Below are 16471 nucleotides of genomic sequence, written 5' to 3'. Positions count from 1 at the left end.
TTTCTGAGGCTTTCAGATCCTTGTGGAAAGGATTTGTGAAAAGCCTTTTAGGGTCTCAGGGTCTCTGTTCGGCCTCAGTAACTGCAGCGGTGACACCAGCAGTTCTAGGATGATACGCTGTGCAATACGGCTGCAGCTGAAACAAAGCTGTCCCTGTGTGTGTAGAGTCTCATTAGTGAGTCATGTTATTTTTGCACATCCTGCTTGTTCATTATTTCAAGTGAACAACATCCCCAATGCTAAGCAGTGAAACAACAGTGCCGCCGTCTGTAAAGATAACGGCAGAATTTCACCAAGAGTCTGCCCAGGTTTCAGGGACATATTTTCCTATCTAATGTGCCCGTTACACAGAATTTATAAGACTTAAGTTCAGAAAAGGGATTCAGGAAAATGTCACAGCTGTTTAAATAGCTAAGACATTTAAGTTTTCCTGGCAAAACTCTACTAGTGGCTTAAAAGATTGTTATTAAATGCTCCCAGCAGAGATCTTGCCTTTGTTGTAATGAGTACTTAGGGACCTGCTGGTGCTTTTCTGCCATTAAGTATTCAGAAACAGATATTCTGAGACCTGACTTCATGGAGGAGATCTCCTTTGCTACGTGTGCTCAGGCCAAGGCTGTCTCCTCTGAACTGCATTCATGGATGGTGCTGAGCAGTTCTGATGGGTGGTGCTTCCCACCCATCCCATGAACTGTTGTGCATCCAGAGATTCTGGGAGCTGAAAGATTTAGACAAAAAGCAGCTGTGTCTGAAACTGTGAATACTTATTCAAGTCTAGCCAGGCTGGAGAGAGCCTTTTCTGCCTGTTGCATGTATTCAAGCTCTGCGCAGGATACTGCTCACACAGGCTTGATCTTACCATGCAGGATGCATTTAATGTTTTAGTTTCTGGTTTCTTAGAGATGCTGAGTTGCTGCCCGGAAATTGGTGATTAAAGTGTTGCATTAGGCAAAATTTACTGCCCCATCCTGTGTTGTTCCCCCATGGCTCTCTCAGATTTCCAGCAGTGCTCATGATGTTGACTGCTGTGGTCTCCAACCTGGGCCTCTTTTCCTTGTGGTATAGAGACCTTTGTGTATCTCTATCAGCCTTGGAAATGCTGCTGCTGTGGTTGAGCATGTAATTGCTACATCCCACAGTGTTGTATGCCTTAGCGTTTGGTTCATTTGTTGAATGCCTGCCTCGCTGCTTTGTACGGACTGAAGTCCAATGGATGGTCTATCTGCTGACCATTGCTGTGACCCAGACTCACTGGAAGTCAAAGCAGACCTCTCTACTTGCTTCCCTGAGCTTTGGGCAAGCCACCCTATTGCGGTTCTTTTGGGTAGCAGGTGAGTTATTGCTGTCTGGAGTCATAGATGTTATCTGGCAAGGGACTGGGTGGTTACGCTGTCATCTGTCTGTGCAGACCTATCTTTTGCTGAACTGCAAAAGGCATATCTGCAATTGGCACAAGTGGGCTCTTTAAAAAAGAAGTGAGACTGATTGAAGTTTAAAACTGCTTGTTACCATGGGAAGATGGAAAGTTATTTTAAATGAGTGAGAATTATTTCATTATTGTGAATTTTTTCATACTGTAGTTCTATAGGCAGCTTAAGAAGAGCTGTGATCCACACATTCAAATCACTGTCCATGCACTCAAGTAACTGTGAAGCGAGGTATCAGTGCAATGCAAGGGTTGCAGTTTTGGCTGAAGTGGTTGGACCATTGCATGCAAGGACTCCATTTTCTTCTGAGTAATGGAAAGGGCAGGATTGTGTAATGATAGCGAGGATTAAGGGTCAAATATTAAAGCACTTGCCTGCTTTCTACTATTATACTCTTAGTCTTGCAAAGATTTCAATTCCTTTATTGAGGAACACATTGTCTTTGAGTGGAAAATTTGACTAAGTGTGGTATTGAGGATACAACTCTACTTTTTAATGGTGAAAGAACAGTTTCTGCCACAGATACCAAAGCTTTGAAATGCCTTCCTCTGTGGCAGAATGAAGCACTGTCTAGGATGAGTAGGAGTGATCTAGCCTGGCACTGAGCTCTCAGGTGTATAATTTTCAATCTAGTCACCATTGTACATACCAGGATCTCAGTTATATTTCTGTGGGAAATACGGCAGTGCTGAGCAAAGGTTCTCTGTGTTTTGCTGACCAGAAGGAAATTATTTGTTTCCACGTGTTGAGGTGGACCTGGATAACAAAGCAACAGAGAAAGAAGCAGTGTGAAACTAACCTGGTTTTACATGGCCTACTAGACATGATGTGGACAATAATGTGTTACATTTATAAACAATACGGTTTAATATCAGAGCAATGATTGCAGCTAAAATCCACATTTACTTCTTCATCCTTTTTATTTCCATTTCTCTATTGTGCTGTGAAACTGTCTATGGATATGGCTAATAACCCAGCTAAATAACCCTCTCATGAATGGGTTTCATTTGTTTATTTATTACTCTAGGATTACTATCAACCAGCTGCAGCTTCTCTACATGACTGGGAAAATTTTCATTTATAATCTTTACTTCTTTGAAAGATAAATTTGAACATTGGGTAAGCGAGAAAGCTCTTTCCCTTCAACATGGAAATTAAACATGAAAACTTATATTAGTTGTCAAAAAAAAATCACCTGGTTGTTTATTATTCATCTTAGAATTTCCAGATAAAAGGTCTAATTAGACATTAACTTGAAAAGCCTGAAAAAAATAAGTTGTAAGGTACCAGGTAGCATCTTCATCCAAGATAAGATAAAGATTGAAAAAAAAAAACAAAAAAAACCTTTCTAAGAATTTTAGCATAAGGATTTTGTCTAATTCAATGAGCTTTACTGTTCATACTTGAGAGACTACAGCTTAGACGAAATAGCATGAAGAGTCTTTTACAGATAGACTGATTCATAGGGCTTCCCATCTGCTTTAAAATAAGACTGTGCTTAAGTGGCTCATTGAATTGAGAGTTAGTGATATTCTTTGAGATACATTTCATTTTTTGTGGAGTGATCACTCCTACCAGCATCTGTAGCAGTGTCAAAGCAGCTGTTTATGTTGTCACTACCCAGTGTGACAATTAGACATCACAGCATCAAATTGGTTTAGTTCCTGTTGAAGGGAGTTTGACATTGACTTTATAGACAGCAGGCTCAAACTATATATCTAAGCCCTTTTCAGAATAAGTAATGTTGCTCAACGTCAAAGAAATAGTGTTTCTCAGATCATCTTTCACCTGTGGCTCAGTCCCAATGTCCTTACAGAGGTAAAATTTGCATTTAGTGTGCTCAAAATTTGTAAAGTGGCAAGGCTGGCCACACAGTTACCTTTCTGAATGGAACAAACAGGCCAAAAGCATAGGCTTTGTAACTAAAAGCTGAGTAGGAAAAATCTGTAGTAAATATGACTGGTTCAAAAGCAATTGCTTCCAAGAACAAAAGAGACAAATGAACAATTTCATTCCAATTTTGCAATTGCTCCTCTCCCTCCGGAGTGTGGACCATAATTAGAGCACTTATACAAAATCACATTTGTCAGCCTGGCTGCTAAATTCCCCTTATAAGCTTTATCCACAAAGAGCAGTCTGTTATCACTCCCACTGTAGCCTACAGTTCTCATTTTCACCTTCAGAGACAGACAAGCAATTACTTTATCTGTATTGAAAATCTCATATAAATGTAACTACAGTGAAGCCAGGTAAAGTCAGATCTACACACAAGCAGTTTTCAAACTCCATGACCAGCCAGGAAAGTCCTGTCTCAGTTCCAGCAGGGGCTATATGAAAGGCTGTTACCAGAGGACAGTGAAGTTGTCTTGAAGCTGATATTTGTCCCACAAATGGGCCAATATTGTAAGGAATGCTCCATAAGCTGTGAAATAACATTGTCTATATCTGTCTGCCAAGAAGACATCTCTCCTAGTGACTGAGAGAAAAATTCCCATTCTAAGACCAGAGGGGACCCCCAGGGACCAGAGACCAGCCATTTCTACAGAGGGTGAATCACAAGCCCCAGTGGCTTCTAGTGCCATAAGATCTGGTGGAGCCCTGCCAGCAGAGGATCTCTCTTCCCCAAGCCTTCTTCAAGTGCTTTGAAGGTGTTGCATCCTCTCATGATGGGGAAGATGCCATTGACAGACATAGCACTTGCCAAATTCTACTCAGCCCTAAGACAGATCTTCACTACATGGAGAGAGAAACTCCATCTTTCTCAACTGCATATTGTCCCTGAAAAGCAGTAGTTAAGCTACTGGCACCTCACCGATATTTCTCTTCCTTTGGACATGAATGATGCTTCAAGGATATGAGGCTACTCCTCCACATGCATCTGCAGATCCGTAAGCAAGTCTGGGCAGACACCCACCAGAAAGAGTGCACATCTGATAGGCATGGATGCCCTAGGGACCTCTGAACATGAAAAGAGGAAGAGGAAAGTTTATTATTATGAATTATGAGTAAGGATTGCTATAGTTATGTACCATTAGGATATGTTACTGTTGATGATCTTAGTAATAAAGATAGGAAGTCATACATTTGAATAAATGCAGAGGTTCCACAGGAAGTGATGAAGGCTGCATAAATGCCTTGGCAGATTCGTTATCAACTGATTTTAAAATGTCATATACTGACTGTAGTTCTTGTCGTAAACCCAAGTGCCTTACATTTGGGTTTGTATGGTAATCTATACTGTCTACCCTCTGCCATCCAATCAATACTATCCGGACACCCGAAGGATGATCTGTGAGCATGCACAGAAGCACCCCTGTCCTAGGAACAGCTGTGTTCCTTTCTTGCCTGAGTTTCAGTGCACTCCCAGCAGCCTTGAGTTCATACAGCTGCAGTGATTCTATGCTTTAGCCTTCATGTTGGCAGCCCCTTTCTACCTATACAGATCCAAAGTCCCTCTCAGGTATTTCCCTCATCTGAAAAAAGAGCACTTAAACATGAGATGAGAGACATGGGATGGAGACCCTTTCAGTCTGTTGTGCCTACACTGCTGTGCTGATAGAAATACAGGATTCATCTTTCTAGCAAGCATGTATAAATCCTCTGCGGAAAAGTCCTCAGGACATCTTGAATACCTGCTTGTATCTCAGCACTCAGTGAATGGGCGGGGTTGGGTCTTCCCAGTGCTTGAGCTTCTGTTTGGCTGCACTGTCCCCAGGTTTTTCCCCAGAGAGGATGCTCTCTGCAGCCACCTTCATCCCCCCAGCGCAGGTACCCTTCAGGCTGGGAGGCAGGCCACTCTCCCAGGATAGCAGGTTGGTCCCTGGAGTCACGGCACTAAGCTAGACCCCAGGTCTTGGATTTCAGCTCAGCCGCTGTGCAAAGGGAACAGGAGTCTAGAACCTGCATCCCAAATATACAGATGTACCCTCAGCAGGTGATGAAGCTTCAAACGGGCAGGACTCCAGGCACCTCTTTGTGCATTGTTTTCTATTTACTCTAGACAGCATCGTAGTCAACGTGCAAGCTGTCAGTGCTCTTCTTCATCTTTGCCTCACGCTGCCTGTTTCTGGAGCTCTAGCCCATAGCTTGTGCAGGACCACTCTGAAGTGCTATGCGTCAAAGCTGTATGTGACACAGTGGCTAGCAGCATCTAGCATAGGCATCTGGATCTTGGCTCTTTAGTATACAGGAATACATTTTTCCATCTGCTTGAAATATCAGCCTGGGCCCACACTAAACGTATTCTAAATGTATTCTAAATGTACACACTAAACATATTCTAAATATAGATTCAAATAAATCTGTGTAAATTGTTTATAATTCTGGTAGAGTTTTGTCATCAAGTTGCAAAAATAATTTTGGTTGGTTGATAGAATTTTCTTGTTAAAATCCAAGCCATTCTGAAAATAATTTCTTCACTGGAAACACATTTTTCACATTTGAAAGTAACTACAATTATGTGTGCTGCCAAGGCTTTGAAATATGGAAATGAGAGGTTTATTTAGTGTGTGGATCAAGCTTATAAACAGCTTAAGTCCTCATTCCTTCTAACATCTTAACAGCTGTGCAGTTTCTTACAAAATATGTTTTATCGTTTCAAGAAATGCTGTTAACCTCGCAGTTTTAAAACTGAATGAACAAGGCCTCTTGGACAAATTGAAAAACAAATGGTGGTACGACAAAGGAGAGTGTGGCAGCGGGGGAGGTGACTCCAAGGTTAGCCTCAATGTCACCAAAAGCGGGTAAACAGTATGTAAAGTAATTGGTGCATCTGCTGGGGTTTTACCTGCGATGAAACAGCTTCACCAGTAGCACAGCACTTCTGGTACCTGCAGTTGAAATCTAGGTGTATGCAATTACTGTCAAAGCAAAAATATTTGCATTTGTTTAAGCACCCCAAGGGGAACTCATAAACAGTCTCTGTTATGAGATCTATCACCAGTTTTCAGACACCTGCGTCTTCTGAAATCGTGATGAGCCTTTTCCAAGTTTGTTCTTGTGAACAAGCAGTTTGAAATCTTCAGAAGCAAATACCAGCACAGACTTCTTTTCTACTATGTGGTACTACCCAAAATATTTTCCAGTGACAGTAGAGGAAAAGGGTGCAAATCAGTGTGACTACTTCCTAGCAGTAATCTAGTGCATGGTCCAGACTCAGGGATCCACTATTCATACAAACAATACTTGTACAAATTACAATTTTCACATGAGTATCCAAAACAGGAAGACAAATTTCAGCTAAAATAACTTCACACTGACATTTCCTGATATCTTAGTAGCAAACTGAAATCCATGGTGGTTCCCTAGGCAGACTTTATCAGACAGGAATTTTAGGCTGAATTTTATGCTGTGATGAGAGCTTTTTATTCTTCCTGTATTTCCATGTCTTCCATATGGCCAGTGCAAATACTTCCTTGCTTCCTCTCAGCTTCCTTTTGGGAGACTGCATTTTGCTGAAAAGAAACGAAGATGTGGAAGCAGAAGACGGTGAAGTAGGGGAGGATGAAGATCTTAAAAATAACACTTCCATGCCAGGCAGCATGTAATAATATTTATTTATGTGCTTGTGTGTGAACAATATATAAGAGAATGCTGCACAGGTAACTGCAGGCACAGAGCTAGTCAGATATAGATGATTACATTTGACTGATGTGTCATACACAGCTCGTGTAGCTTCCTTTACAGTTGCCTACATATATTTTTTCTTACTATTTTCTTTCCTCGTTTAATCCTCCTGCTCTTTCATGCTGTGTCCTGGCCTCAGGGACCATCCCTTGGGCTGCTCTGCACTCACCCAGAACCGGTCTCCTTCACTTTGCCTTTGATCCTGCTGCTCTACCTGTTTTCCCCTACCACTGTGCTTGCCAGCTTTCACAGTTTCAAAAATGGTCTCTATTTTCTCTTTCAAAGTGCTTAGGCGTATTAGACCTGATAGCACTTACCTGCAAGTGTAAGACAAGACAAGACCTGCAAGACACCAGCTTCTTATAAGAAAGCTGACAAGTGAACCATAAATGTCCAGTGTTGCTACTCTTATACACTCCATTCAAGCCTGAACTTTTGCATTCTAGTGGAGGGATGTTTATTCAGTTTTTTTAAATGTCATGAGCAGGGAGTCACATCATTAAAATATCTCCATTTTCTTAGGTTGCACTCCTCACAAACCTCCTGTGGATGAAAGGTGAGATAAAAGCTAGGTGGCAAACCAAGGATGCATTTAACTTATTTTCCCTGATTTCCAGCCACTGAGTCATGAAGCAGAAAAAGGGGAGCAGCTCATGGTAGAGGGATGGGCAAGGTTTCACCAGAGAAATGTCTGGAAGTGCTGAAGGAGCAAGTTTGGCATGATGGCAAGTGACAGGAAAAGGATTTGGGGAAAAAAGTAGAAAAGAAACACAAGTGCAGTCCATGGAGAAACAGAGAGGACACATGAATGCAGGAGGGAGGAAGGAGCACACTGCCAATGAAAAGGAACAATAGGTGATGCAGGCAGTTCAGAATGCAATAGAAAATGTGGTGGGCAAGACAGTGTTAGCAAAGGATGGAGAACATGATGGAGCTCAACTTGTGGCCCTAGGAGCATTCTTCTGGTCTCAGGCCTGTTTCTTGCCGCACTTCTTCCCAGGCACAGCTGAGTGAGCAGGCAGTACAGGTGCTCCTGGGAAGGGCCAGGTCTGTCGTGTGCCTGCACCGCCCGCGTTCAGCAGAGATGAGCAGGCACTACCATGCTTCTCAAATCCTGCACTGCAGCAGCATCTGGTCTTGTTTAAACTACAGCTACTCTGACTCCTCAAAGTGCCAGTTAACCATTTATCATCTACAAAATCTATTTCCTTATTCAGGAACAGTCTTGTAGGATCTGATCAACCTAAACCAATAAGACCCTTTCTACTGAATTAATGGAACTCTAAATAATTTCTTTTTATATGCTAGCAATGATCATTAGTGGAATAACCAGGACAGCATGCACTGTTGATGTAAACCTGATGGCTACCAACAAGTCCTGAACTAAGCTCTTAAGCATCCCTAGATAATCTTTTCATTGTATGAATTTAAAAAGAAAAAACCCTGAGCTTTGTTAGCAGCTCCAGTCCAAATTACAGGGCTTCCTACTGTCATGAATGAGAATAAGAATATCCTTCTCCTGAAAGAAATACAGCACCTGAGACTTGACTGATAGCTGTGCTGTTACTATTTGAGATTTTCTAGTCAGAATATGAGAGTCTAGACCCAGAATAACCCTGCATGATAGACAGAGAACTATAGGAATCAGGGAGTTTAATGAGAGCTCAGATTCTCCAAAGGCTTGTGTTCCTCTGTAAAACAAGATTTCTCCTACCTCCATTCTGTGCCCTCAGAAGGTGATCTCTAATCTCTCCATTTGCTGTTCCCTTTAAGGAACAATCTTCCAAAATTCAAAAGGACAGTTAAGAGAGCTGCCCTGTGTGAACCTAGTGGTTTAGTGACCTCAGTAATTAAGTCATGTTTGAAGGTAAAACTGAGGTCCTCAAGCCATTTGAGTGCTTTTGAAATTATCACCTCAGATCTTAACTGTATGCCATATCACATCCATGTGATGAATGGGAAGGTATTTAAACACAGTTTCTGCCACTCTGCTCTGTTGTTTCTATAAAATTGCGAGTGGAAGAAGCTGTGCTGATGGAGCTCTCCTCCAGTCTCTGCTGGCAGCCCTCAGGAGAACATGCTGGCCCTCGTTTTTCATTCAGCAGATGAGACTGACCTTACACTTAATTAATGGCTCAGCCATGAGTGGGTAATGAAAATGCTACTAAAGCATACTCGTGATTGCATTTTTAAAACCTCTGTCTACCAAAATTCTGTATGGGTTTCAGAATCACCAAGTATTGTAATTTAAATGCTATAAATACCCATTCATTGTCGTGAACACAACTAACTCAGAACTTCATTAATGCCATTTTAAAGTGCTGTGATTTTACTGATGTTGCTGGCACAAGATCCAGCCTGAGGCTCTTAAAAACCAGCCCTTCCAAAAGCAAGTGATTGATGACAGGATAGGAGAAAATGAATAAGAAGCTGAGAAAGGAGGTGCAAGGCCTGAGAACGAGATGAAAAGATAGAAACAGTGTCCCTGCACCAAAGTTGGGCTGTGCCACCACTGACTTCAGCACGTGGGTGAAGAACATGGTCTCCTGTGCTGTCACATAACAGTTTTGTGGTGTGGCTACATGGGACAAATTCTTCTCCCTATATGAAGGGCAATTTTAGTAATTATGTCTCACATATTATCCTTCCATAAATTCAAGGCAAATGGATCTTGTTTATGTATAACAAAGGAGATTTTTGGCAGCTATACATTGGAAAAACTACACTGATTTTCACAAACTCTGCCAGCTTATTCTAGTTGAAGATTTAGCCCAAAATTAGTAATTCAAGAATCACTGAACAACTTGGAAAAAAAAATCTATAGTCATTTTCCATCGTAATACATACAAGACTGAACTTGATGGGAAATTTAATTCTAAATCCTGATTTATCCTCTGTATATGACTTAAGTACATAGCTCTTGCTCATATACTGCAGATCATACTGATTTTTAGCTTCTGCTCCCTTTAATAGCAATGGGACTATTCACCAACTGATTGCATAAGCAGTGTAGTAACAAGTTGTATTCTCTGAGTTGGTGGCTGACATGGTCAAAGTGATCCAAGTGAGGATATTTTCAAAGAATGGAAAGATGCCTGGATAAGCAACTTGCCCTGAAAGCCGAGGTGATCTGGACATTCATCTCCTATGGGAACTGTTAAAAACCTCCTACTAAAATCAAAAATAAATAAATAAAAAGCCTAAAATACAGGAAAATTCACTACTCCTGCATCACTTACTGTGATTGCGAGCTGATATATATGTTGCTATTCTGAAAGTGTAAGCAAAAAATCTTCCTGTTCCACCCTGCAGCCCCTCAATCCAGTCTTCTCTTACTGGACCATGTACATTTCCCATTGCAGCTGACTGATTTAAAGTGGGACAAAAATCCAGTTCTGAAAGTGTAAAATATTTTTAAATTTAAAATATTTTTAAATTTAAGTTTAAAATATTTTAAAATTTAAGTTTAAATTTAGCTCAGAGTGTTTCTCCATCACCACAGCTGGGACTGTCTGAGGAGAGATGTGAAGGACACGCCATGTCTCATTCATGTGGCCTCACTGCAACAGGCAAGGTGAGGAGCAGAGGACAGGTTTCCCCAAGCTTGTGCAGCACCTTGATTCAGGAAGTATTTCAGCAAAAATAGTGGAGAGCAGAAACAAAGGCCTGGCCTCAGACACATCAGTGGCTGTATTTCAATGCCAAGTGGGAATTGCCTCATCTCTGCTGGCCATTGCCATTGTGTTTGGTTATATACTGAGAATAGTGTGGCAATTTTAAGCATGAAATTGGTTGCTTTTCCCAAAGGAAAACTGTAGAGCTTCCTCACAGAGACAGTGCAGAAAGGCTGACATTAAAGGAACTACAGCAGCAAAGAAGAGAAAATCCCTGCCTGTATCAGGCTTTATATACTTAAACTGTTAGTGCTGGGAAAGAAAAAAAAAAAGCAAACAAGCAAAGGCCTGGGAGTCATCTGTTTTCTGATTTGTCCCAGATTGTTGCTGGTCTTGATAGTTCATATCAAGTCCTAATTAGCATTTTAATCGGTTTAATCTGCAACAACTCCACAGGCTTCTGATTTTCCATGCAAGAACAGTACTTGCATGTCCCTTTTTTTTGTCATAACCAGCCCTGTTACACTGCTGGGATTTAGGAACACAGAAATGTGGCTTTGGGCTAATGCATGACATGTTACAGATGACAGCTATCCAAATAATATTAATTATTTTGCACTTGAAGCAAACAGAGGATCATATTGACAGGCAACTTGCCAACATCCCAAACTGCTTCCCACTCATTTCACAGCTGTGAGACACTCATATTCCACTATCAACCTGCACAACCTGCTGCCAGGAGCCTGAAGACAAAATGTAAGTTTGAATATTGGAAAAGATCAAGAAGCAGGCACTTCCTGCTCTAGAAGCAGAATATTCCATATGAATTATATGTGTGGCATTTGGAAAGTGGATGAAGCATTTCCTTTACTGAAATGGATCACTTGAGAGTACTTGGGCATCCTCTCACCCAGCTGTCGCTGTCAAAAATTGACTTTTCTCTGAGGCACCAAAGCTTCCTAAGTAGTAAATGGGAAGAGATGGGCATCTCAACAGCATGCTTCATCCTTTGTTAAAACTGGTATCTAAGCCCATCTGCTGGAGGTACCTGTCTTTTTCCCTTAGCTGCAGGGAGGCCTAGACAGACAGCCAATGCTTGGGGCTCAACTTATGGGTGAATAAACTGAGGTGAATCCCACCTCTTTATGTATATATACAAGGAGTAATCAGAATGTATGAGCAGACAGGATCCTTAAAGCTACAAGCAGCATATGAGGTTCAGGAGCAGTTATTTTTATATTAAATATATATATGTACAAACATGCACAAACAAATTAATATATAAGCATTTGGGAATTTCCAATTAAACCAGTTAAACTTTTCTGTTTCTTAGTAACTATTTTACTAGGTTCAGTTACACTATCCTTATTAATGCTTGCACTGGTTACTTATTTATTAAGCCTTGGATTAATGGATTAACATTTTAGCAATGAATAGATTATGGCATATTATGAGAGATTAATTTTCACATAGGCATGTGCTGGCACATGAGGGTCAGATCCCACATCATGTAACATCATCAGAAGGCTATTTATCACATGCCATTTCTGTTTATCTGCCTCCCTCTCTGATATATATTGTATTTTCACACACACCTGCACATAAATAGATGTCCATATGCCTGCCACAGTAAGAATTGGACAATCGGTGATTCAAAATGGAAAGTACATAAAATAAGTCTGTTAATAATTTCATAGGTTTTTAGAAGATAAACTCATACAACTGCATGAAGTGAGACATTAACATAATCTGAGATTATTCACTGAGTTTAAGTAACTTCAGTGTAAACCCATAGTGGTTCATGATTTTAAGGCATTAGATTAGGTTACATCTCAACGTTAAACTCTGTTACATCACACACAGCAAATGCCACTAGTAAGAGAAAATATTCCAAGTAGTAACTTATCATCAGCCTGGGACCCTTGAATAACTTATGTGAATAAGAGAGATTTAAGGAGGAACTTTGAATTTGAAAATAACATTGAATCAGGAAATGAAAATGAAACATTGACTGTCATGTTTTTCTTAGCTGAGGATAAGGGCACCGCAGCTCTCCCCATAAGTTCTCTGTGTGCAGAGCTCCTCCTGATTACAGATCTGTGCCGAGTGGTTGTGGGCAGCAAACTGCAGGAAACATCAGCTTTCTCTTGCCCGGATAATTTTGAGGGCAGTAAATGAAATAGCTATACCCAAGTAATATTATTAGTTTGTATGTATACAAACTAAAAATAGATTGAAAGCAAGGAACACAAATGAATATGTTTCTTAAGTCGTATATCCAATTGTATTATATATGTCTCTGAAGGGTATGTTGTTAATATGTCTAAGCCAATAGTTTTGGGTTCACAGTAATTGCATACTATTTATTTACAAATCTTCCCCAGCAGTATGTGCCTGTTACCTAAAGCGATGGAGCAGGTCCCGGTCATATGTCTGTCTCTAAACCTGGGCCAACAGTACATGACATAGCAACCACTGTGGCCTCTGCTCTGTCACTTTGCAATGCGATTCTATGTAGTTTTACTTGAATAACATAAAATAACATATATAATGTTATTTATGTTATTTTCCACGTGAAGAACTCCTGTAAACCTTGCCGTTTTGAAACTCAGTGAGGCAGGCGTCTTAGACAAGCTGAAAAACAAATGGTGGTACGATAAAGGTGAATGTGGACCCAAGGACTCTGGAAGTAAGGTCAGTCGCTGCAGTTCGGGACCTACTATCGTGTTCACAAAGCAGTAGAGGAAGTAATAAACAAAATGACTTAGAAATAAGTAGCTGTAGACATGGAACAAATCAGTTTCACCCCATCTTGATGGGGATCATGCTTTAATTTAAAGAAGCACTATTGATTTTTAAAGTCTTCGGTGATACAAATCACTAGACATCATCCTACATATTCAGGACATCTGATGAAGGCAGTTTTTTGAGTTTTTTGAGTTTGAGGGAGGCAGGTTAGGCTAGTTGTCTCCTTCCTGCCTAGAGGGGGTGGACTATTTAGGAAATATCGTTTCATGCCTCCTTCTTTCTGAGCTGGCCTCCCTCAGCAGTTTTCTGAAGAGGAGAAATGCCAGCAGGAGGGATTGCCTTTCATCACTGCCCAGGGTGACTGTGGCTCGCTGCCTTTGGGAAGGTCCCTTGCTCCTTAAGGAGCCAGGGAAGACTTAACTTGAGCTTTGAAGTGAAAGGCTTTGATAATTAATAGCTTTCTAGGGCTTCCAGTGTTTACCCTAATCCATTCCCAAACAGTAATCCTGACAGCCCCAGGGAGTGGAGCCTTCTGTATTTCTCTCTATTTGGGGTCAAACACAGGTATTTGCACCACAGGGAAGCATCACAGTCAGTGCCAGCCCTGTATTTGGGGAGTCTGAAGTCACTTCATAGTGCCTGTCTCCTTGCCAGCCTGTGCTCTCCAGAGCTAAAGGAAAGCATGATGGGCCGCAGCCGCTTGCTGCCTGAGAGCCCTGAGAGGTACCCAGATGGACAGCAGGTAAAATTGGCCTGGGAAACAAACTTGCAACACGTTTTGTTTTTTTCTGGCAAGTGCTTGGGAGAAGAGAGTTAAAACCAGTTAAGAGGATGGCAGAGCACCTGAGAGAGCTGAGGAAGCCTCACCACGTGCGTTAGGTCAGGTCTTTCTCAGTCCTGCCTCCTCCTTGTTTGCAAGCACCATGTTAGCAATTGCCACCAAAGAAACAGAGTCACCTCCAAGATATTCCGAGTCCTCTGAGCCAGCTAAAGAGAGACAGACAAAGCAGAGCCCGGCTATAAGCCCTAGACACCTCTGTACATCCATGGGAAATGTTACTGTGCTAATCTACTGATGGCACATTAAATAGTGCCTCTTTAAATTAAACATCCAAATATTTTACATTCTTTGTGAGTTAAAATTTCATAGAGATTACAACTGGAAGTTAAGTACTCTCCTTACTTTAGGTAGAGATTATATAGTCTGCATAAGAATAAAGCTTTTTAAGTATCTTAAGGTGCACAATGTAGTATGTGGAAGTCAATCCTGAGAGAGTTCCTTGAGAACTGTGCTAAAATGCACATGGATTTCAGATTTAAAAAAATATGATTCATTAACTAAGCAGTGAATTATAGAGAAATGTAGAACAGTTATTTACAACAATATGTTCAAGAACATGATATTTTATAAAATGGTATATATTTAATAATTTGCTAAAGGAAATTCTCACTGTTGTCTAAATCATGAATAATGTGTAAGATTTCATAAATTGCTATTTAAAATTATACTATTACTGAGCCTTAGTAGTCCATGGGTGTGTTCCAGAACTATATCTGTTATAAAATACAAACAAAATACAGTAATCGGTAAGAGGCAAATATATCATGATGTGTATGGTACAGTGTGCACTTTCAAAGGAAGTGTTTGTTCAGATGTTATTTTCACCTGCCATTTAAGTATCAGAAACTCAGTATGGATCTTTTAAATTAACGGCAGTGCCTACCACAAGTACAATTACTGTTTTTGTAAAGATCAAGCAGAGTCTTGTCTGATGTAAATGAATCTCTGGATTCCAAGGCTTTTAAAGAGCTTTACATAAATGCAGTTTCATATAGCGCTAAAATGTTCCCTAAAGAGAGCTAGACATGTCATTGTTTAATTCTCCACTTAGTGGAAGTAATGCTTTGCACTAAGCAAGCAATGACATCCTGATATGTTGGCAATATACTTACATTTTTTAATGCCAATCAGGAAAAATAGTCATTCAAAACATATTTTATAGATCCAGATAGGTCAAATTTTTTGAGAAGTATGTAAGCAACTGTCATATAATTTCAGCCAAACCTTGTTATTTATTTCTATTTCCAATGTTTTAACATGTAGCTTGTGCTCCTGGGGGTCTGTTTTCCAGGGTTAACTGTGTCGTTTCTGTTTCCCCAGGACAAGACGAGTGCCTTGAGTCTCAGCAACGTTGCTGGAGTCTTCTACATTCTGGTTGGAGGCTTGGGCTTGGCAATGCTGGTGGCTTTGATAGAGTTCTGTTACAAGTCCAGGGCAGAGGCGAAACGAATGAAGGTGGCAAAGAGTGCACAGACTTTTAACCCAACTTCCTCGCAGAATACCCAGAATTTAGCAACTTATAGAGAAGGTTACAACGTATATGGAACCGAAAGTATTAAAATTTAGGGGTAGGACTTAGGGCCTACTACAGTGAGTGGGTGATGCATCTTGTAACGCAATGTTGTGACGTTTGTCTAGTGGTGCTTGCTTCTGAACAGAGCTTCATATTTTGGAAAACTTCAGTGCAAAGTGGTTCAGTTTTTTTGGCTGCAGATGTACAATATACTATTCTATGTTGCTAATAGACATCTGCATTGCAAGGAATTTTTAACATAAAAAATACATTAAATACATTTTTAACAACTCAATGTTGTTAAATCAGTTGGGAGATGACAACTATTTGGAATTGTAAAATATATAGTCAGAGGACCAATGTTTAATTACTTGATTGGCCAATCTATTTTCCTAAAGATTTGAACTCTACTAGCGACAAATTGCTGTAAACCTTTATTATTCGATTTTGGCCCTCACTGGGGCTTCATTATAATCAAGATATAGGATAGGCAACATCACTGAACCATAGTTAACCTAACGGAAGTCAAGGCACTGTTACAAGAAGTCTAAATGTTGTTTTACCTTCTCTCCTTCCTCCCCACCTTATTCCTTCACCCTCCCTTTGATACATGTTTTATGCTAATTGTCTGGCATTTTTTTCACAATATCATGCTACAGGTCAACCTTTGCCCACTATAATAACCACAAAAAGTCACTAACTG

At 40.5% G+C, this 16471-nt stretch overlaps 1 protein-coding gene across 2 annotated transcripts in view; it reads left to right on the top strand.

The window, feature by feature from the left end:
- GRIA4 (glutamate ionotropic receptor AMPA type subunit 4) overlaps positions 1-16471 on the top strand; it is a gene marked incomplete at its 3' end in the record, with an annotated part of 225109 nt that overhangs the window by 202602 nt on the left and 6036 nt on the right. The window contains exons 14-15 of one of the 2 annotated variants that reach the window (XM_080339862.1): positions 13246-13360; positions 15576-15710. In XM_080339862.1, coding sequence (XP_080195988.1) covers positions 13246-13360; positions 15576-15710 — 250 coding nt within the window. Of the gene's footprint in view, positions 1-6028; positions 6144-13245; positions 13361-15575; positions 15711-16471 lie in introns of both variants that reach the window. The other variant, XM_080339863.1, reaches the window with a different exon arrangement.

This window comes from Nesoenas mayeri, assembly GCF_963082525.1.
Source record: "Nesoenas mayeri genome assembly, chromosome: 1".
Lineage (NCBI taxonomy): Eukaryota > Metazoa > Chordata > Aves > Columbiformes > Columbidae > Nesoenas > Nesoenas mayeri.
This window is presented reverse-complemented; position numbering and strand designations above follow the sequence as displayed.